At 65.5% G+C, this 21,604-nt stretch overlaps 2 protein-coding genes across 3 annotated transcripts in view; one reads left to right on the top strand and one right to left on the bottom strand.

Moving 5' to 3' along the window:
• The first annotated feature begins 1,666 nt into the window (after positions 1 to 1,666).
• PHLDA2 (pleckstrin homology like domain family A member 2) lies at positions 1,667 to 2,958 on the top strand. Its single transcript, XM_058526145.1, has 2 exons — positions 1,667 to 2,130; positions 2,635 to 2,958. Exon 1 carries the CDS (start codon positions 1,725 to 1,727, stop codon positions 2,118 to 2,120), a length of 396 nt encoding a protein of 131 aa, XP_058382128.1. The 5' UTR covers positions 1,667 to 1,724; the 3' UTR covers positions 2,121 to 2,130; positions 2,635 to 2,958.
• A 2,203-nt stretch (positions 2,959 to 5,161) lies between these two features.
• Positions 5,162 to 21,604, bottom strand: part of SLC22A18 (solute carrier family 22 member 18) — a 30,149-nt gene continuing 13,706 nt past the window's right edge. Inside the window, exons 5-10 of one of the 2 annotated variants that reach the window (XM_058526144.1) lie at positions 15,045 to 15,163; positions 13,427 to 13,534; positions 12,203 to 12,303; positions 7,723 to 7,824; positions 7,389 to 7,509; positions 5,162 to 5,397 (exon numbers count right to left, since the gene is read on the bottom strand). In XM_058526144.1, the coding sequence (XP_058382127.1) occupies positions 5,210 to 5,397; positions 7,389 to 7,509; positions 7,723 to 7,824; positions 12,203 to 12,303; positions 13,427 to 13,534; positions 15,045 to 15,163 (739 nt within the window). In that variant the 3' untranslated portion in view covers positions 5,162 to 5,209. The remainder of the gene's footprint in view (positions 5,398 to 7,388; positions 7,510 to 7,722; positions 7,825 to 12,202; positions 12,304 to 13,426; positions 13,535 to 15,044; positions 15,164 to 21,604) is intronic. The other variant, XM_058526143.1, reaches the window with a different exon arrangement.

Genomic DNA, 21,604 nt, shown 5'->3' on the forward strand with positions numbered 1-21,604 from the left:
GCCCTGTGTTGTCTTGAGGGGAGATGTTTCCCCCCAGCCATCCTGAGCCTGCTCCCCCATCAGCCCACAGGCCTGCAGATGTGGCTCCCTGACAAGAACACTGACCAGCAGTCCCTAGATTTGTCCAGTCCTCCCTCGCGCAGCCAGAGCCCGGGGCACCCTCTCCACCCTCTCAGCCGCCCTGCCCTTCCACACCCCAACAGGTCCCCTGGCCACATTTTCGGGGACCACCGGGCAGCTGCCACCCAGATGCCATTTGCGCAGGCCTGGCCCAGGCCCCTCTGAGCCAGTGGTGCCCCTTATTCCTCACAGTGACCTTGAGGGGCCAGTGTTCCGGCCGCTGAGAGGTTAGGGGACTTGCCCAAGGCCGCACAGTCAGGGCCTGCTCCACAGGCCGCACCCAGAGGTCCTGCACGGGGTGTCAGGCGCCGTTCTCACTGTCTTGAACTTCGTAATACTTTCCGAACCAGGCAGCCTTCGTTTCCATCTCGCGCCAGCCCTGCAGGTTATGTCGCCGGGCTTGGTTCTCACCTTTCTGGTGAGACTCTGGCCCTTCCCTGCTCTTTCCGCAGCACCTGATAGGGTCACAGCTCCGGGGGCGTGTTGGAAGGTGGGGACCCTAGGGCTGCTGTGGCCCTCAGACATCCCCTGGCCGGCTCCCCCGTCCCCCACCCCTGGGAACCCGGAGCAGCCGCGATGACTTCCTGCTCCTATTAAACCCTTTAAAGGAAGAGGGCAAGTAAGAGCGCCAGCCCGCGCTGCGGGGAGATGACTCACCCGCCCCCGCCGACCCTCCCGCGCCCCGCGCCCCCTCAGCTCCTGGGGCCTCTCGCCGGTCAGGTCCGGCTGTGCAGTCGCAGTCGGAGTCGCCCCCCTCCCCCGCCCCCGTCGGACGTCACGAGGGCCCAGGGAGGACAGGCCCCCAGGAAGGGAGGCTGGAGCGGCCTCCTCCCCACATATCACTGAGCACCGCGGGGTGCTGTTCTAGCACTTTCTGTGGGTTACCTAACCCAACGGAAGTGTTACTGTTCCCATTTTACAGAAAACTGAGGCTCAGAACACCTGCTCTCTGGCTGGCAGGAAGGTCCTTCTAGGCACGGCCGGCGGGTGGCAAGAGGGAGATCAGGCTGGCTAGGGCAGGGCCACCGAGGGTCTCCCGGGGAAGGGCCCGGGGCGTAGAGGGACCAGGGGCCCGCGACCTGCTCTGCCCACGAGCCTGGAGCGGCAGGGCTGCTGTCGCGGCGCCCAGAGGGTGCGGGTCTGGGCCCCGCCGGCTCCCCGCCCTGGGCCGGCCGGGCCGCGGGCTGTCCCGGGGCTGCCGGGCGGTGAGTCACGGCGGGCAGGGCGGCCGCAGCGCATTCCTGCGCAGGGCCGGCGTCCGGGGCGGGGTGGGGACCACGAGTCACCCCACGGGGCCGGGGAGCCGGGGCGCCGGGGGAGCAGGGGCGGGCGGGCTGCAGCCCCCGAGGGAAGGGCGACCTCCGGAGGGCGCCGGCGGGCAGCGGCGGGCAGTGGAGGCCGGCCGGGCCGGAGGGGCCGCAGGAGTCCGGGCGCGGGCGGAAGGGCAGGGGCGGGGTCTGGAAGGGGCGTGCCCAGGTGGGGCGGGGTCTCCAGGGGGCGTGGCGAGGGCGGGGCCGCTATAAAGCCCACTCCGGGGCGGCCGGAGCGCATTGCCGGCGTCGCCACTGCGTTTGCTCCCGTGTCCGTGCCTGCCGCCTGCTGCCATGAAGACCCCCGGCGAGGTGCTGCGCGAGGGCGAGCTGGAGAAGCGCAGCGACAGCCTCTTCCAGCTGTGGAAGAAGAAGCGGGGCGTGCTCACCCCCGACCGCCTGCGCCTGTTCCCCGCCGGTCCCGGCACGCGCCCCAAGGAGCTGCGCTTCCACTCCATCCTCAAGGTGGACTGCGTGGAGCGCACGGGCAAGTACGTCTACTTCACCATCGTCACCACCGACCACAAGGAGATCGACTTCCGCTGCGCGGGTGAGAGCTGCTGGAACGCGGCCATCACGCTGGCGCTCATCGACTTCCAGAACCGCCGCGCCCTGCAGGACTTCCACAGCCGCCAGCAGCGCGACGCGGCCGCCGAGCAGCCCGAGGCCCAGACGGCCCGCGCGCCCTGAGCGCCGCCCGGTGAGTGCGGGCCGCCGAGAGCGCCCTCCGCACCCCTGCCCGCCCCGAGCGGCCCCTGCCTGCCGCAGGCGCCTCCTGCCCGCCCTGCGCGTCCCGAGCGACCCTGCCCGCCCCGGGCGTCCCGAGGGCCCCTTGCCTGCCCCGGGCGTCCCGAGCGACCCCTGCCAACACCGAGCACTCCGAGTGCCCTCCGCGCCCCCTGCGAATCCCGAGTGCCCTCCGCGCCCCTGCCCGCCCCGAGCGCCCGGGCCGCGACCCCTAGCTGAGTCGCGGTCCTTGGGGAAAAACAGTTTCTACTGCAGACGTCCGGGAGAGGCCCTGCCCCGTCTAGGGGACACTTTCGCGACTGGAGCGGGTGCCGCGCAATCGCGGCGTCTGTGGGGCCCGCGGCAGGAGCCGTCGCTTGCACCTCTCGCATCGCACCTTGGGGGACCCGCAGGCTGGACCCTGGCCCGGTCGGCCCCGGGCTGGGGCACAGCTCCCTGACTCCTCCTTTTCCCACAGGAGCCATATGCTGGAGGAGTCGGGCCAGACGCGAGGCTGCGCCGGCAGGAGCCCAGGGGCTACCCTGAACCGCGGGAGCCCGGTGGGCTCCCACCCGCTGATCACGGCGAGGACGAAGGCCGGAGGCCGTGTCCCTGCCCCGCAGAGGGGAACCTTCTCGTGCAGAGCCGTGGAGCTTCGCCCCGCTGCGCGGGCGCCTTAAATTATTAGATTATCTATGTATTTATTTGATGGTTAGTAGTCGTCAAACCATCTGTCTTAATATTTTGTTTTTGCATCAATGTGTCCATTCCAAATAAACTGCTTAAGCTGTTCTTCCTACCAGCCACGTGTGATGCAGTGAGGTTTCTGCGGGGGCTGGGGGACCCCTCATTCAGTGTGTGTGTGGAGGGGGAGCTACCGCCCGGCGTGGGAAGGGAAGGGAGCTCCCTTTCAATGAACGCAGTGTCGTCAGCTGGGCCCTGTCCACACCCTCTTTGCCAAGCAGCCTGTCCAAAGGCCGGGAAGTGCCCTGGGTTTGGCTCTGGCTGACTTCCGCTCCTGGGTGAGGCCGCAGGAGGACGCGGCCAGTGGCAGGGCTTGCTGCAGGAGGTCACTCACGCGCTGCCCCACTGAGGTCAGCCCACTCCTCCTTCTGAGCTGCTCCTGAAATCATTCCAGAGGCTGGACCCCAGCCCCTTCCCACCCACACGCTCCTGCCCAGCCCTCTGCCCTCTGGCTGGCTGCCCCGCCCTGCTCCTCTTGACGCCACCCGGGCTGAGCCCTGGCCACTCCGGGCAGCCCAGCTGCCAGGCCCTGCTGGCTGGCACCCGCAGTGTTGCTGCTAGTGGGTGGGCTAGAGGCCTGCGCCGTTTCTGATGGTGTGGCCGGAGGCTGAAGACTCCAAGTGTCCGGGGGCTGGCCCAGGACCCTGACTTTGGGGTGGAGGCCTGAAGGACCTGACAAGGCAGCAGCTTCCACTCTCCCTGCCTGACTGCCTCCTCCGCAAAATGGGGGGTGGCCCGAGACAGTGTGTGTCCAGGGCTGCCCCATGAGGGGACCTTCGTTTTGGGGAACTTTGTGGCTGGAGGGATGCTCGGTGTGGGAGGCAGAGACCAGGGGAGTGAAGGATCAAAATTGGGCTCCAAGGTCACTCATTTACCCTTGACCTGGGGAGGCCATCACAGGCCTCCTAGCTGGGAACCCCGGGGTCAGACTGGGGAGGAGGCTGTCCCTTTGCCAGGAGGCCTGCAGAAGATCTGGGCGCTGGGTTCAGAGAGGAAATCGTTCCCTGCAATGAATTTTCTCCTGAAGGGGGCCGGCCCGGTGGTGCAGCGGTTAAGTGCCTGCACTCCGCTTCGGCGGCCCAGGGTTCCCAGGTTTGGATTCCGGGCACGGACCTACACACGGCTCATCAAGCCCTGCTGTGGCGGTGTCCCGCATACAAAATAGAGGAAGATTGGCACAGATGTTAGCTCAGGAACAATCTTCCTCACCAAAAAAAAATCAAAAAAAAAAACCTCCAGAATTTTCTCCTGAACAGCACTATCTGTGAAGCCCCTGTGCAAATGGGGAGGGGGCTCCTCCAGAGAGGAGAGAAGACCAGCCCCAGGACACGTGCTGACCCTGGGATGGACCCCCTATCCTGCCCCACCTTGGCGACTTCTCCCACCAGAGCCTCCTCTGGATGACTGACCCTGTTCCTGGTGGGGTCCAAGTGGAGGTGGGGTCTGGCCCGAGCTCTTGGGCAGGAGGGTTGATGGACCCCGGTTCCCTGAGGCCCCTTCGTGTGGAAACTATGGAATTCTGAGGTCGGGGATTCTGAGTTTTAAAGGCAGGCAGCCTGTGTGGGTGGGGGGGTGGCCTTCAGGGTCTCAGGGGCATCTGCAGACCCCCAGGAGGTTGTGTTCTCCATACTGGTCGTTGATCACAGCAGCCACTGGCCTCTCTGTGCCCTGTGCCCCTTTTCTGTGGAGCCCGGGCTGGGGGGCAGTGGGGGAGGGCCGGTCTCCCCGGTTCCCGGGACCTGCTGCCTGGGTCTGCCTGCCGGGCTCCCTGACACAGAGTGAGGGCCCTTTTCCTAGATCTCCTCCCAAGCCTCCAGTTCCTTATCTTCTCAAACAAACACGTTTCTGTTCATGAGCGGGGGCTACTGCCAGGACTATTGAGGGTGTGTGGGTGGCGTGCTCAGGCGGGGCCGGGGATCAGTGCTGGGCAGGGATGGGCAGAGAGTTCCCCGTCTCTGGGAGTGTGAGCAGAGCTGTCGATGTAGCAGGGAGGACTCCTCACTGGCCGTGGTGGCAGACTCAGGCAGGGCCTGCCTCACATCAGGATGCACTTGAGTGATTCTGCCCTTCCCAGAGCTCTGGGGTCTGGCTCCAGGCGCCCTCCTCCAGGAAGCCCTCCAGCATTCAAAGCTCCCTCCCTCACCCCCAGTCTGGCTCCAGCCATGGCCTCCCCAGTCTGCCTGTCCTGCCTCTGTGCCCCCCACCCCCTGACCGGATGCAGGCAGGCCCCACTGGCGGGATCCTGCAGAAATCAGGCCGGAAGAGGTCCCAAAGGAGTTTATTGCCAGTCTGTGCCCCAGGGGCTGTGGTCACCAGACTTTGTCCGTCTTCTGAAGCATAGGCTGCCTCCAGAGGACAAGGAGGACAAAGAAGTTGACGGCGAACTGCACGTGGCCGAAGATGGAGACGCCAAACCTGCGGTAGAGGAGGCCGCCCAGGGTGGGCCCCAGGGTTCGGGTCAGCGGCTGCACAGAGGCGCAGAGGCCCAGCATGGTCCCTGCGGGGCAGAGGGGGTGGTGGTGAGTCAGGCCCGGGCGGGTCCCTCACACTTCCTGGACAGAGCCGTGGCCTCCCCAGTCTGCGCTGTCCTCCCGCTGTGCCCCCCCAGCTCCCTCCACCCCAGCCTGTGGGTCATCTCCTTGCGGACCACCTGACCATGCAGGGGCCACACTGGGTGCTGCTCCGACGTGGGGCTGAGTCTCCACCCTGCCCCAGAAGTTCCCAAGCACAAGAGGAGTCTGACCTGTGGGAACGGGCCCACAGGGGCCAGGCCCACCCTCCCAGGCCTGCCAGGGAGATGGCATGCCAGTGTTGTTGGCGGTGGGGGGACTGGGCTGCAAGGTGGGCCAGGGCACCCCAGTGTCACCCCCACAGTCTCACTGCCCTCCTACAGACTGGAGGGAACACTCCCCGCAGGGCTGGGAGGGGCTTCAGGGCAAACCACCACCTGCCTCTCTGCACCCACTCCCCGGGCTCACCCGGCTGCCTGCGCCCCCTGTTCCCTGACACCCCCATCTCCACACTCCTCTTGTCAGCTGTGCCCCAGGTGGGCGAGCATGCATGTGGCTACTGTCTACCCTGACAACTCTGCCCAGAGGGTCCTCTGCTCCAGGGGCTTCAGATCCTGGCTTTCTGGGAGTTGGAAAGCCCAGGCCGGGTCAGCAGGGAGCGGCCTGGCGAGGCCCCGCCTGGGCTCAGGGCCTGGGGTGGGGGAAATTTAAGAGCAGGCTCTCCCATCGCCCACACACCCTGCAGACACTGGGGAGCAATTACCACCCCCTCTGTGGTCTCCGGTTCCCAGGCTGATGCTGGGAACCAGCTCTTGGCTCCTTCTAGCTGAGGAGTGGTGCTGGGGCTGAGTGTGGCCTCGTGGTCTGGGTCTGCTCCTCCCTCCTCCCCGCCAGGCCCTGCCCTCATCTCTCCAGGCCTTGTTCCCCTGCCTCCTCCCTCCTGGCCTCTCCAAAGTGCCAGCCCACCGCCTCCAGGAAGCCCTCCAGGACCAGCCTGGCCTCCCACAGGTCCGGATGGCCTTGGAGGCCCCCAAGGCAGCCCTGAGAAGAGCTCTTGCCCGTCAGCTGCCCTGTTCCCATCCCGGCCTCTAGACCTCAGGCTGCTCCTCGCAGACAGGCAGGTGGATGGACCAAGGGTCGCCCAGGCCCCCTGGGCCTTCTGGGAGGCCTTTGACCTCAACAGCCCACAGGAGCCCCCAAACTCAACCTGTGCCGTGCCTGGGATAGGGTGGTGGCGGGAGCCGAGGTACCCTCAGGCCCAGGGCCCCCCAGTCTGCACGGGAGACTCCTAGGCCTCAAGAAAGAAGCTAGGTGCAGAGTGAGGGCTGGGGGTCCACGTCTGGGGGCACCTGTGTCCCACTGGGTGGCCTAGGGGCTTCCCAGATTTCACTAGCTCTTGGGTTCATTCACTCACTTGTTCACCGAGGAGACCCCAGTGCCAGTGCTGTGCCAGGAGGGAAGCCCCTCCCTGTGTTGACCACCCCCTTCTGGCGCTCCTTCCCATTCCCCACCCACCGGGCTGTCTTCCCAACTGGCTTCTGCAGGGGCCTGTCCAGTCCACACCTCCACACCTTTGCTCAGCTGGGCCCAGCCCAGAATGTCACCTTTCCCTCCCCCTTTCTAGTGAAATCCTACCCACGCTTCGGGAGCGAGTCAGATGCCACCTCCAGGAAGCCCTCCTCCCATCCCCCAGGCCTGGCCCTGGACTGGTCAGCAGGGTCTGGCGCAGGCTGGCAGGGCCCAGCTGGGCTGTGTGGTGGGCAGAATGCTCAGCTGAGGGCCCCTGTGGCCCACCACCCCCATCCTGCCCACTCAGACCCCAGGCCACCCACCTCACTCAACACCCACTGGGTGTGTGCTGACCCAGCCGGCAATCGGGGCAGCTGCTCCACCTGAAACTGCCCGGCAAGCTTCCCAGAGAGGAGGGCCGGGGTCTCCGGGGGGCTGCCCTGCCCCGGGCCTGGGAGGCCACACTCACCCGTGTCTGAGGCTGAGACGGCCTTGGTCAGCATGCTGTCGGTGACCACGTTGAGGGCACACAGGCTGAAGACCAGGCCAGGCAGCAGGAGGCAGAAGTGGGAGACGTTGGACATCAGCGCCTGGCGCGGGCAAGGCAGGGGGCCACAGTGACTGCAGGCCGCACAGGACCGGGGGGGAGGGCCAGCCTGAGGTCCCGTAGAGGTGGCCCTGTGTGGCGGTGGAGGGGGCGAGGGGGCCTAGGGGCTAAGTGCAAACTGGGCATGTGCAGAGGGTGGGGGGAGCGGGCCCGGGAGCCCGCTGTTTGCGGGCGGCAGCCCGTGGGGAGCTCTCACCATCCCCAGTCCCACCATCATGAAGACCAGCACACTGGCCCGAAGCAGCGCCTCCTCTGAGAAGCGGCTGCTCAGCCGCCTGATGACCAGGCCCTGGATGACCTAGGGAGGGAGAGTGGGAGGGTGGGAGGGGGTCTGCGCTGCGGGGAACCTCCCTCTCCACCTGCAGCCCTTGGGGGGCCCTGCCCGGGGCCCAGCAGCCACCAGGTCCAGGGCAGAAGTGTGGGCCCCGTGGTCCGCAAGTTGGCTCCAAGGTCCCTGGGGAGACAGGGGCAGCCTGGGCGCTGCGTGCACACACACACACACACACACACACATGCTCGGCCAGCCGCTCATAGGTCCAATCGTCACATTCAAAAGTAATCTCGTCTCTTGTTTCAAGCATGACAAACATATTTTAATCAAAGAAGGGCCAGTTAACTGCTGATGGGGGGTGGGGGAGGCCATGGCTTATGGTACAAACAAAGGTCTTCGATCATTTGAAAATGCTTGCAGCGAGGCCCTGACCCCAAGCCTGGGGACCCCTGTGGCCCTGTGAAGCCCCTTCCAGTGTCCCTCCGCTCCCGTGTGCCCCTCACCTCTCACCGCTCTCCCTCAGCCCCCTCTGTGTTCCTCCCGCCTGGGAGGTCGGAGCTGCCCATTTCCCAGATCGGGAGACTAGGGTGCAGAGAGCAGTGGTTGGACTGGGAACCGAGCCCAGTGTCTGGGTGCCCGGTGGCGTCCTCCACCCAGTTGGCTGGACTGAGGCCTGGCCCTGGCAGGCACATCAGCTGCTGTCTATGGGGGCCAGCCCTGTGTCAAGGACTGGACCTCCTCGCCACACCCTAGGAGGCCACGACTCCAGTTACAACCGGGTAAACTGAGGCCCAGAAGGCTGACATCACTTGCCTAGAGTCCCAGAGCAGGCCAGTGATGGAGCCGAGGTGCAGTCCAGGGGGGTGGACGGTGAGACCCGGCACCAACCACCCAGTGCCCGGGCCTGAGCCTGCCCAGGAGGGGTCCCCAGAGGCAGGGGCAGCCAGACTCCCCAAGGCCGCCCGCTGTTCCCTGCATTATCCCACAGCCCTCCACTCCCAGCTGTGTCCTCCTCGCCCTCCCCAGGGCGCAGCCAGCCAGCTAGGAGCTGGGGTAGGTTAAGGCGCCCACTCCCCTTCCTGCCCCCAGCTCCTCTTCATGAGGAGGGATGCCCAGGGACACCAGGGACGTGACTCAGTGGGCAGGCCCAGCGGGCAGGCCCAGCCCGCAGGCTGCTCCCAGGCCAGGGTGAGGCTTCCTATCTGGTCCTCTCACCTCCTCCACCAGGCAGGCGGGAAGTGCTCGGGGCACTGCAGGCTTGGGGCAGAGCCCACCAGGGCTGGGGGAGTCGGCTGGGGGGCAGTGCCCGCCTGGGCTGGGTGGAGGCTGGGGCGCAGTGCCCGCCTGGGCTGGGGGGCAGGTTGGCAGTCAGTGCCCTCCTGGGCTGGGTGGGGACTGGGGGACAGGTTGGGGGCAGTACCTGCCTGGGCTGGGGGGGGGCCTCGGGATCAGTGCCCACTGGGGCTGAGGGGTCTGGGGGGCAGGCTGGGGGGCAGTGCCCGTGGGGCTGGGCTGTGTGTCCTGGGGCGGGCCCAGCCCTGTAGAACAGGATGCACCACTCTGCTCACTGCCTGCCTGGCATAATGAAACTGTTTCAAACCAGAACCATAGAAGTCCTTCCCCCCAAAAAATCCGGCTTTCAGACCTGCCTTATCTCAGTTTTGTTTATTTGTCTGTTTAAAGGAAGGTCTACCCGGCAGGTTTCCCTGAGTGCAGTACACCTGGGAGAAACCACAGTATGATAGATTTCAATCGGCCTCAGCATTTCATTCAAACACCGAGACCAAAACCCTAACATACCAGTATCGTCTCTCGATTTTCCCACTAACTTAAAAAAAGCCTAAACTTCCATGCCTTACAGGTTATTGCATGAAACTAGAATTAACGAACTCGTCAGATGTTCCACTTTCTCCCAGCCCTCCCTCCCACTCTACCCTGGCCCCGCTGGAGCCTCCCCAGCCCCCTCCACGGTCCCAGCGGCCCCCTGAGCAGTGGGTTCCACGCCCACCCTCTGACAGCAGCCAGGGCCAGAGGGCTCCGGTAAGCCCACGTCCAGCCCCCGCCGCCCCGGCCTGCTCCATCCTTCTGGCCCCGCTGACCACCCCCGTCCAGGTCTTCAGAGCCCACTCCTCCCCGCTCAGGCTGGCTCAGCCACGACGGCCACAGGTGTGTCCCCACCTCAGGGCCTCTGCACATGCCGCCTCTCCCACACCCTGCGGTTCTCTCATCTCAGGGTCTCTGCTCCAGCGGAGAGCCCCCCACTTCTGCCCCTCTGCCCTTCCAACGACATCCTCCTTCAAGTACTAGTCACCCCTGACACACCAGATGTGTAGGTGGTGGTCTCCGCCCAGTATGATGGAAGCCCCCCATCCCTGCGGTGGCACCAGGCCCTGGGCGTAGATGAAGGCCCAGTGGGAGCTTTCACAGGAGGGTCTGTGAGGGACAGAGGTCTGCAAGCCCGCTGGGTGACCACTGTCCTCTCACATTAGGATCATTTGGGCTGCCACTCCCTGCCAGTCCCTAACCCCAATGCCCCCCCCCCCCCCCCCCGCACACAGGGAGCGGGGGGCAGGGAGATCCCTCTGGGATCAGGCTGCAGCGGCCACACCTCAGGGAGGGGCATGCCTTGCGGAGGGAGGCAGCAAGTGCGAGACCAGCTGTGGGGGGCCGGGGGTGGGGCATGGCTCCTCCTTCAGCGGGCTGCCTCTCTGGGGCACTTGATGACCAACCCTGGATGGGGACGGGGAGGTACCTGATGAGGCTTCAGGCCTCTCTCTGTGCAAACAAAACCCAGGTCCCAAGCCCCGTGTTCCACCCGAAGAGGTTCCAGACACAGCTCAGGGCCTCAGCTGCCCCGCACCCTACCCTACCCGGGCTGGACTTAGGACCTTGGGGTCTGGCACATTGCGTTCCTCTGCAGGCTCCCCGCTCCTTCTCTGACGGTCCTCCTGCCCACCCCAGACCTCCCCTGGGGCTCCTTCCCCCAATCCTATCCCCCCACTGCCCTCCAAGGCCTGGCTCCCCCGAGGTGTCACCATCCTTACGGACGCTGCGGCCCCAGGCCCTCTCAGGTAGGGTCACCATCATGGCCATGGCAGGCCAGCCCCTGCCCCCAACCAGGCCAGAGGCTACCAGTGTCTGTCCCTGAGGGTCTCGAGGGGTCTTCTGGTTCAGCTGAGGTCAGCCTGGGTCCCCTGGGCCCGGGGTATCCAGGACACAGCTCAGACTGGTGCTCTGGCCCCAGGCGGGCTGAGGGCAGCCATTTAGAACAAGGCTCCAGCGGCCCTCAGTGTTAGAGTGTTATGATTATTGTTGTTTCCCGTTCATCTGTTTTCTCCCCGACCAGGCGGCCGTTCCCGGCCCTGTCTGCCCCTGGTGGGTGGGGGCCGGCCCCTCCCAGGAGCAGCTATCTCAGCAGGAGGGTCTGGACCAGTCCTGGGTCCAGGGGCGCGGGAGCAGATGACTCGGAGGTGCCGGGAATGTGGGCCACTTCCGGAGAGCCGGGGGCCCCTCCCCCGCTCAGGCGGGTCCCAGAATAGCCCCTCCCGCGCTCCGGCTGTCAGGCAGATGTCCCGGGTGGCAGCGGCACGTCACCACCTGTCCCCGTCACCCCAGGGCCTGGTCCAGATGCCCAGGAGGAGCTGGCGGGCGGCTGGGCTCGGGCAGGTCTTGCCCCAGGCCTGGAGCTGGGGGTCCCCGGGCCTGGCAGACAGGACACCTGCCTGCTTCTAGGCACCTCCTGACGGGGGGGCTGCGAGTCCTGGGCCTCCCACAATGACAGAGTGATAGCATCGCTCGATGGGGCCCGCCGAGGTGCTGTCACCGTAGCTCATCTAGTCTGCCCGCCGGCCCCACGAGGGGCGCTATGGTTTGACAGAAACGGAGAGCCTGGGAAACCTTCCCAAGTCACACGGCTGGCGGGACGCAGAGCCCGGCCATTCTCCTGTAACACACGGCACCCCCCGCCCCGGGTCTGCTCCTCTCCCTGTCTGGTCCACTGCCGGGTGCCCAGATGCACCTGGTGGACCACGGACCCCTGACGTGCTTCCAGACAGGAAGCCAAGGGCCCCCCAGCCTCCACTGGGGATGAGCCCCCCGTCCCCTCTCAGATGGGACCCCTAGGCAGATGGGTGGGCAGACAGGCTGCGGGCACGTGGGCCTGGGGCCGGGCGGTGGCCTGCTTGCAGAGCCACGCGTGAGATCCGCGAGCAGGGAGAGGAGGGCGAGGCTGCTCAGAGAGGCGGGAGGGGAGCGGGACGCTAACCGTGCAGAATTCCCGGAAGGCGGGAGCACAGGACAGCACGAGCGCGGGTGAGAAACCCAGTCGGGCAGGCGTGGAGTCCGTCACGTCTGGAGAACCCCGGCCCAGCCCGTGGTACGCCCTGCGCCCCCGGCACCCACTCACCATCTGGAGAATGCCGAAGAAGGACGTGAGGTAGCCGGCCTGGGCGGCCTCCAACTGGAAGAAGTCCATGGAGATGATGGAGAACATGACCATGAAGAGCCCTGGGTGGGGCGGGGAGGTCAGGGCTGCTGTGGTCCTGCCCACTCCTCCCTCCTGTCGGTTGGGGTGGCAGCCCAGGGCTGACCCATCAGGGTACCAGGGGCCCTGGCCATAGGGACCGGTTCAGAGAGGGGCACGTGACACCAGCTGGACCGATGAGAGCCTTCCCTGAGATTTTTCTGGATCCCTGGTAAGGGAAGTGCCACTCCTTGGGGCTGCTGTTGGCTGTGAGCAGGCAGGTGCTGAAAACTACCCCACGGACAGAGCGGCCGGAGCCCAAGGCATCGCAGATGAGGGCAGTCGGGAGACGGGGGACCCAGGGCTGATGATGTGGGAGGATTTGGCCCCAGAGCCACTGGTGGCCCTTAAAGGCCCTTTTACTGATGTCGGTGACACAGTTCCAGTCACCACACCCAAAGAGCTGGCCTGGATCCGAGACGGAGCTGGCAAGGGCCTGGCCCGGAAGCCCCTTGCCTCAACCTTGGACCCTGAGACCCCCAGAGCTTCAATAGGTTTGCAGGGGCATGCAGAGAACTTGCTGTGCGGGTCAGGGGTCAACCCTTTAGCCAACACAAAGCATCTGAGCACCTTTGAACGGGACCTCACTAGTTTGTTGTCTGGGCTGCTCCCCGCGTTTGAGGACCCCGGAGAGGTGCTCGGAGGGGTTGCCACGGACACGACGGTGATGGGTGATGCCCTCAGGGTCCACTGAGAGGGCGGGACACAGGAGTCTGCAGAATGTGTGTTCTCAGTCAGACTCACTGTCTTCTCTGCTCCTCAGACTGTCCCCAGAGGACTTGGAGACCTCAAGGCGGGACCGTTAGAACCAGCGGTAAAGTTGGAGTGAAGGGCTCCGAGCCGGGCCCTGAGGGGACGAGGAAGACACCTGCGCTTCTCTCCTTCCTCCTGGGCTGTGCATCTACGTCTGCGTGACCCAGGGGCATCTCCCTCTCTGGGACAGACAGGACTGGATATGGCGCAGGGCAGGCTGGAGACGAGGCAGGCCCGGGGCACGGGACGCAGGGCAGAGGGAGGGCGGTGCCCTGACCACGGACCTCTGTCCCCTGCCCAGAATTCTCAGCTGCCCCAGGCTCTGGACGCCCGGCGGGGCGCTCAGGGACTCACCGAAGGGGAAGCTGCAGACCACCTTGACCAGAAACACGGGCAGGACGCCCGGCTGCAGCAGCAGGCGAGTGATGGCCTTCAGGTCAAACACGCTGGCCTTGGATCCACCTGGGGCACGCGGTGAGGCCTGTCAGATCCCCGCACGGCCCCCGTCCCAGCGCCCCACCCCGGCCTAGCCTGGCTGCAGGGGCCGGGCCTGCAGGTGTCACTCTCCCCGGGCCCGCTGGCTCGGGGGAAGCCCTCCTCTGGAGCGCAGAGTCCCACACCTGTCACGGCGGAGCTCTCGGCAGCTTCTCCTCCCTCTGGCTTTGGCGCCTGCTCACGGGAAGGGGAGCTGGTGACTCTCCCGGGGCCCCCTCTCTAGGAGCCCCCTGGGTGGGCACGGGCAGCTCACCACACTCCCAGGCCTGGGCCCTCAGGCCAAATTCCGGGAGGCACCCAGGAAACACCGTACCTCTGCTCTCAGGCAGACTGGCCCGGACCTGGGCCCTCGCTCCCCAGCACAGGGCAAGAGCGGGACCAGGCCAGCGCGGCGGCCGCTGGGGAGCAGGGCCCACTTTCTGCCCTGCTCCCTGCCCTCTCCCTGCCTGGCTTTCCTGGGGGCCTCCTGTGTCCCGGTCTCCACCCAAGGTCCTGACTCTGGGTCGCCCCTCACAGCCACGGCTCAGGGGCCCCCTGTCCCAGGATGGCTCCAGATGGGTCCCTCCATCCCAGAACGTCACTGTCCCTTGGTCACTATTCTGTGCCAGGCATGCAGCGGCTGGGCCAGGACACCCTGGAGGGGGCCCCTCTGAGGAGCCCCAGGAGGCATGTCGAGCCTCACAGGCCCCAATCTGGCTGTGCTCTGTCCCCACCTCGGTGCTCCCCTCACACCATGGTGCCTGGGTGCTCTGGGCCTCAGGAACCTGGCTTACCCTCCCCTGCCCACCCCATGGTCCCTCCCTGTCCACCCCAGGCCTCTCCGGGTGTTCCCTCCTAACGCCTCCCCTGCCTCATCCCTTAGCCTGCCTGACCCCTACCTCATGCCCTCCACGGACAAGGACCCCTCCAGGTCCGCACCTAGCTCAGCTCCGATGGTGTTGGCAGCCGGGAGATGCCCGGCACCCGGAGGGACTCAAGGAAGGAGAGAGCGCGTGAGTGGCCCATGCCCCACATGCCCATTGCCTGGAGCACACACGTCCACTTCAGTGGACCGGAAGCCACCATGGACACTTTGGCATGTCGTGGTCTCGGCAGACTGACCCTGAAGGGATGGCCCCGGCAGAGGAGGCCTGACCCGAGGTCCGGGTGCAGGCTGGTGGGAGGGGAGGGCTCATGCCTCGTACCGGCCGAGCATCCTGGCACAGTGAACCTGGTGGGGAGTGCATGGTGGGGTGTACTTGGTGGGGTGTGCCTGCTGGGGCATGACTGGCGGGATGTACCTGGTGGGGCGCACTTGGTGCGGTGTGCCTGGTGGGGCGTACCTCGTGGGGAGTGCCTGGTGGTGGGGTGGCTGGTGGGGCGTATCTGGTGTGGTGTGCCTGGTGAGGAGTACCTGGTGGGCGGTGGCTGGTGGGGTGTCCCTGGGGGGGCTTACCTGGCAAGGCCTACCTGGTGGGATGCACCTGGTGGGGCTTACCTGGTGGGGCAGCCTGGGCATGAGCGCTGGCCCCTTTGGTGCTGGCAGGGATGCAGGTGAAGCTGAGAACAGCTCCCAGGAGGTTGATGACAAGAGCCACGAGGGCCGGACACTGAAGGCTGGGGACGACAGTTGTGGTCACACAGGGTTGCAGGGTGTGGGTCGCAGCATCTCCCCACCTGCTCCTTCAGTCACACTTAGGCCTCAACAGCTAAGAACAGCTCAAACCCCACCACCCACATCCCCATAGCCCGCGACCCGGAGGGCGGGGACCAGGACCCTCAGGGCACATTTACCAGGTGACAGATGAAGGAACAGATGAGGCTGTCACCATCCCGACCCTCACGCTGTGGCTGCAGCCCTCAGTGTCCACAGCATGTAGGTCCTGGCGGCCTCTGAGGGTGGGCGGCGGGGGAGCCAGGATGGGGAGCCCCGGAAGGGCCAGGGCAGATTCTCCGGGGGGAGTGTTGGCTCCCAGGCTACTGAGGGGCAGAAAAGGCCCCCAAAAGACTGGCCTGCTGTGTGCGTGTGCATTCGTGTGAATGCACAACTGCTCCCGGCCTGGGCAGGGGTGTCAGAGACCTGGGGGGCCTGTGCTTTCGCGCCAGGCCATATGTTCGGAGGAACCAGAACCAACGGGGAGGAGCTCCCCAAGGGCCCCACCCACTGTACAGAGGAGGAGACCGAGGCTCCCGGGGGAAAGGGCCCTCAGTCCTCCTCGCCTGGGGGAGCTGAGGGGCCTCCTGGGTGGAAGACAGCGGCTGGGACGGCAGCCCTTCCCCTTGGTGACTCGGGTCTGGGGTGAGGCGGCCGTGTGGGCAACACACCAGGCCACACCAGGAGGGCACACCACTGTGGCCGGGCCGCGGTGCTGGGGTCGGCAAGGGCCCGGGTTTGAACCTGGGCTCCACCGCATGAGAGCCATGGGACCCCCGCGAAGCCTGTGGGAACCCTCAGGCCTCCTTCCCCTGGCGGGCGAGGACCCGCCTGCACACAGTGGGCCTCAGGAGCCCCCTTTCCCACCTATGCCCTTCCTGGGGGTGGGGGCACACTGGCCTGGGGTCTTTGAGGCCCCACATGGCCCAGCACGCACCACACCACAGCCTGCTACCACCAGGGCTGTGACTCAGGCTCTCTCCTCAGCTTTCACTCCTGAGGAAGCGTTTCCTCGCCGTGAGTCACCACAAGGGAACTCGGCCCTTGACCCCTCGGGAAGGTGCGGGCAGGCGATGTCACCTGGGAACCAGGCGCTGGGGGCTGGCCCTTCTGACCCGTCACCGTTTCCTCCTGAGGGCCGGCCCAGTCCCCTCCCCAGGGGATTTTGAGGAGCAAAACGGGAACTTCTTACCGAGCCAGGCTGCTTGGCCCCCCAGGCTGGTGCATGGCTGGAACATCCTGCCCCTCAGCAGCAGAGAAAACTCCTATACATCCTGCAAGGGCCCTTCTCCGTGAGGCCCTGGCCCTCCTCCCCAGTGGGCACAGCGTCTTCTGAGAAGGGCTCGCTCTATCAGACAGCCAGTGGGCCCTGAGGGCAGGTGGCCCTGGGTGGGACTCTGCACCGAGCACCCAGTGGGCATTAGATGGTGGAACAAACGTATGAGCTGTTCACATGGACAGTAAAGTCCACCCCAGACCTCATCAGCGTCCCGGGAGACGTCCCCTGCTCCTCCAAACCAGGCCAGCCACAAGCTGCCCTCGGCCCTCCACGGGGTTCCGAGAGGTTTTCCCTGCCCACTTCGCCACAGCACACGAGTGCACACGCACACACACACAGGTGCACACATGTGTACATACACGCACACACACACTGCTGTCAGAGCTCCTGCGGAAACCCCGGGTGGAAGGGCTCTGTCCACGTGGGATCTGGGAAGCCGGGGGGACCCCAGCAGGAGAGCTCGGGCCTCAGCCAGCTCCCGTTTCTCGGGCTGGGACCTGGCCAGGCTCACGCAGTCGGTCAGTGGTGGAGCTAGCACTTGTCCAGCCTGCACGTGCCACTGACCCCTCCCTGCCCCCACTGGCCCATCTCCGGCCCCTCGGTCAACGCCCACTGTCCAGGATGCTGGATGTCCAGCTTTCTGACTGCTGGGGCTCCAAACGAACAAGCACTTCCACTAACTGACAGGTCAGAAGGTCAGAGGGCGCTGGACCCAGAGCGAGGCCTCGCTCAGACGCCAGGGGAAGGACGAGGCTGGGTGCAGTCCCCACAGCCCCCTCCTCTGACTATCAGGAACGATCTGTGACGTGAGCAGGGACACCCCAGAGAGAAGGGCCCTTTCTTCAGGACTCTGGCCCCAGGGGCCTGGGCGTCACTGCTCAGGGCCTGGCCGGGCACGCACAAAACCTGCTTTCTTTGCCAGATGCCCCGGAAATGCGAGGGAGCAGAGGCAGCCACTTAGATGGCTATTTTGGGAGGCTGGTGACAAGTGAGGGGTGGGTGGCAGGGAGCCAGGCCCCTTCTCTTGGGATCTCGCCTATCCCTTTCATGGTGGCTGGTGAACTGAAGGGAGCACAGGGACCCTGGGGGGCCCCTAGGGGAAGCCGGGGTGTCCTTCCCCACTCAGAGCTCTCTTTGACCACCCCCCGCCCGGGACAAAATGCCAGAAAGGAGAGAGACGTGAAAGGGAAATGCACACAGCTGGGCGGCTTCAGCCCCGGCCTCTGCGCGGAGGGTCCTCTCAGCTGGGAATGCCCTCCAGCCTTGGGCCCCCCACCCCGGCGCTGCTCTGTCCTCCAGGACACAGCTCGGGCGCCCCTCCCCAGGGCCTTCAGGTCAACGTGCCGCCAGAGTCAGCCCTGGGGACCCTCGTGATGCCGGGTCCGCAGGATAGGGCTCTGGGCCGCATCGGTTTTCATAGCTCATTGGACCCGTTTTACAAACTGAGGGCAGGCACCCATTAGTGCGGCTTTGTCCACTCTCCCTTTTATTTTTGGTTGAATGGATGGACAGGAGGCTGGAGGGACGGACTCACGGATGCCGTGAAAGGGCGCCAGGCGGGACTCAGGGCACCAGAGTCCTTCTGCCCTCTTGTCCTTCTCTGTGGCTACATTGCTGGGTGACCTCCTTTCCTCAGATGCAAATGAGGGCTGGACTCACAAGTGCCACCTTTCTGGGACACCCTGTCCCCACCTCCAAGGCTGCACCAATCACTGGGTGCTGCCTGGCTGTCCTAGAGCCCAGCCCACCCTGTGTCCCGCCCAGGGAGGCCTTTGGAACCGTGGTTCCTCAAGGCTGGTCGGCGGTGCTGGTCCAACAGCAGTGGCCGCGATGCTGCCTTTCATCCTCATCTCAAGGGGCGGAGTTTGCCACACGACATTATCAGGAGGGCGGCGGCCTGGCTGTCTGCCCACTCTGGGCGGACTCTGCCTTTTGTCGGCTTTTCCACTCGACTCCGTCCAGGCTCCTGCCCGGCTCTAGGGTGAGGATTCCACCTGAAGCTGGAGCTGCCCTCCCCACCCGCTCCAAGGCCCCGAGAGGGGACCGTACCCGGCCAAGGTCCCCCGGGCCTGGCTGCAGTGGGGGCTCATGGCCTTCTGGGCTGCGCACCCCTCTCTGTCCAGCCTGCAGGACAGGCTGGGGTCAGCTGGGACCCGGCTTCACACGATGCCTGGCCGTGAGGATGCCCTCGAGAGTCACTGGATGTCCAGACTGGGGCTCGGGGCAGAGAAGTCACCCTGCTCTGCCCAAGCCATGCCTCGAGACATTGCGGCTAGAAGGATGTCTGAAAATGGAAGTCCCATGGGACACTCCTGACTCAGCCTCCCTCTGGCTTCCAGGTCCCAGAAAAAGGCCCTAAAACCATGTCCAGCCTAACTCTTCCAGCCCTCTGTGTCCCGAGCACCTGATCCCTCCACTCCCAGCCACACAGGCCTCCAAGCACACCCCAAGCTCCTTCCTGCCCCAGGACCTTTGCCCAGGCTGTCCCTCTGCCCGGAACACTGTCCGTCCCAGCCCCTCCTTCAACGGCCAACTTCTCGTCTCTCAGGGGCTATCCCTGGCTGTTCCAGGGCCCGTTCCTCCTGGCCACGTGCCCTGTCTGTGTACTCCCCAGCACCCGGAACCCCCTGATCCTCTCTGAAGGGTCTGTCCCATCCCTGGGGTGACCTGGCTGGCCCTGCACAGTCTCGGTGAGCCCTCGTGAGCACAAGTGGGGCAGGCGGCCTGGCTGACCCGTGAGTCACTCCCGTCCCAGAGCCGTTCAGGGCGGCCTCGAATGTCTACTCATTAACTTCCAGGGGAAGCTGGAGTGCCACTGGGGCGGAACCTCAGGATAAGGGCTCCCCGTTCCCCCGCCCCGACCGCAGGGCCGAGATAAGAGTCCTCAAGGAGGCCGGCGCGCCCAGGCCTTGGGTTACGGAGCCCAGTAAGTGCCTGCTGAGTCACCGAGGGCCCACTGGGTGCAGCTCGGTGCTGGGGGCAGAGTGCGGCCACTCGCTGCAGTTAATGCCCAGGAGGCCGACAGGTGACACTGGGACCCAGCTCTGCCTGACCTCCAGGTTCTGTGGCTGGACGCTCCCCCAGCTCAGTGCTCAGATTCTCCCAGGCCTAAATGAGTGGCCACCTTGCTGGGCCACTTCCGGGGGCACTGAGCCCGCAGGTCCTGGACTGTGGGCCCAGCTGTACCTGCAACTCATGGTGTGGGGCAGCCCCTCAGTGCTCAGAGGAGCAGGGGTCCTGCCAAAGGCCCCCACGTGAAGTCCGACCAGCAGGCCTGGGGTCTCACCTGATTCCACCATCAGCAGCCTTTGACAGGTGGCCCACTTTGTCTTTCCTCGACTCCCGGACCCCGCTCCTTGGGACCTCATCCCTGGGACCCCACTCCGGTGGGCTCAGCAGGCTGGTGCTGCCCACGCTCGAGGCACAGGGCTCACTCGGGGGAGGTGTGATGGAGGCCTCCCCAGGCGGTGAGGTGCTGGGCTCAGGGCCGTGAGTCAGAGAGCCATTCTCCGCCTGCTGAGGGACTCAGGGCGCAGGTCTGGCCCTCCGCGGGAGCCCGCCTCCCGGCCCTGAGCTCCGGGATGGGCCCAAACCAGTTATTCCACTGGCAGGCCCACAGCCTGGCTGCCAAGGCCACTTCCTCCCTTCACCTGCTCCTGGCAGTGGGGGTGGGGCATGGCTGGGCCTTGGGGGGGGGACTGGACACAGGGGCGGGGGGATGGGCAGGGAAGGTGCAGCCAGGCAGACCTCACTTGGTGCCTCGGTTTCCGTCAAGGAAGGGAAGGAAGGTGGGAATGTGGCCTTCACACCTCGCCGGCCCTTGTCACAAGCTGTGCCAGGAGGCTGAGCAGGCCGCAGGTCAGCAGGGAGGCGGGACAAGGGAGAGAGGGTGCAGGGCCTTGGCATGGGGCCTTGGGGTCCTGGAGCCCGCCTCCCCTGGGCCCGGCAGCCTGGGCCTTGCGCGGAGACCCGGAGCTCCACTGGGAAGCCTCACCCTCTCTGGGGCCTCAGTGTCCCCACTCATCAAAGGAAGTGTCAAGGTTATAAAGTGCCTTAGATCTTGGGATGAAAGAAGACAGGGAAGCTAATGGAATGTTCTGGAAGGTGAAGGCAGGGGTGGAGGCGATCTTGGGGGCTGCTGGGAGGCAGAGGGAAGTGAGTGGTGTCTTCTGGGTCAGCAGCTGGGATGGAGAAAAAGGCAAATGGTGCGAAGAGGTGACACGGGGCAGGGCTGGTGAGGGGAGGCCTGTGTGTGTGTGTGTGTGTGTGTGTGTGTGTGTGTGTGTCTGTGTGCGTGTGTGTGTGTGTGTCCTGGAGGCAGGGCCCGGTCCTCACACCCTCACTCACCCCACAGCACCCCTGGGAGTGAGTGAGGGCTGAGGGCCCATTTCACAAGTGAGAGTACCTGGCAAGGTGGAGAAAAGTGCCCGGTGGCCCACGGTAGCGGGTGCTGGGCTGGGAGGTGAACCACCTGCTTGGGAGGCTGAGGGTCCCAGTGCGGGGAGAGTGGCGGTGGGGGGGACTCCTTTCTGCCTGCCTGCACCCTCCTCACGCCCTGACACCTCCTCCTCACCGTGGCCCCTGACTCTCTTTCTCTCTCCCCAGGGAGACAGAGGCCCTCTTTCTCTTGACCCTGATCCATCCACTGAGTCAGGCTCCCGCCCCGCTGCACACAAACGGAGGCAGCTGTCATCCAGGCGGAATCCAGTCACGGCGCGGCGGGTCCCTCCCATCCTTGGCACCTCCTTCTCTTCTTACTGTGCCTCCTCCTGGACCTCCGGCCCCTCACATGAAGTGTTCGGCACTAGCCTCCATCCGAACCAGTTTTCAGGGCTCAGACACCACCCCTGTGAGGATCAGTCCTGCTCTCCCACTCAGCTCAGACTCCCTTACCCAGCTGCCGGCTCCAGAGGCCCCTCGTGCTCCTGATGGGCCCCAGACTCAACCCGACGGACACCCAACTCCTGTAGGAGCCCCCGGCTGCTCAGATCTCAGCAAGGCCCACGGCTCCCCCAAGGCCAGCCCCAGAGTCAGGGCACAGGCTTGAGTTCACACCCACATCCCACCCATCAGCAAAACCAAGCCAGAACTTGGCCTCTGCCCTCGCCCCCCACGGCCACCCCTG

This window comes from Diceros bicornis, chromosome 31 (genome assembly GCF_020826845.1).
Source record: "Diceros bicornis minor isolate mBicDic1 chromosome 31, mDicBic1.mat.cur, whole genome shotgun sequence".
Lineage (NCBI taxonomy): Eukaryota > Metazoa > Chordata > Mammalia > Perissodactyla > Rhinocerotidae > Diceros > Diceros bicornis.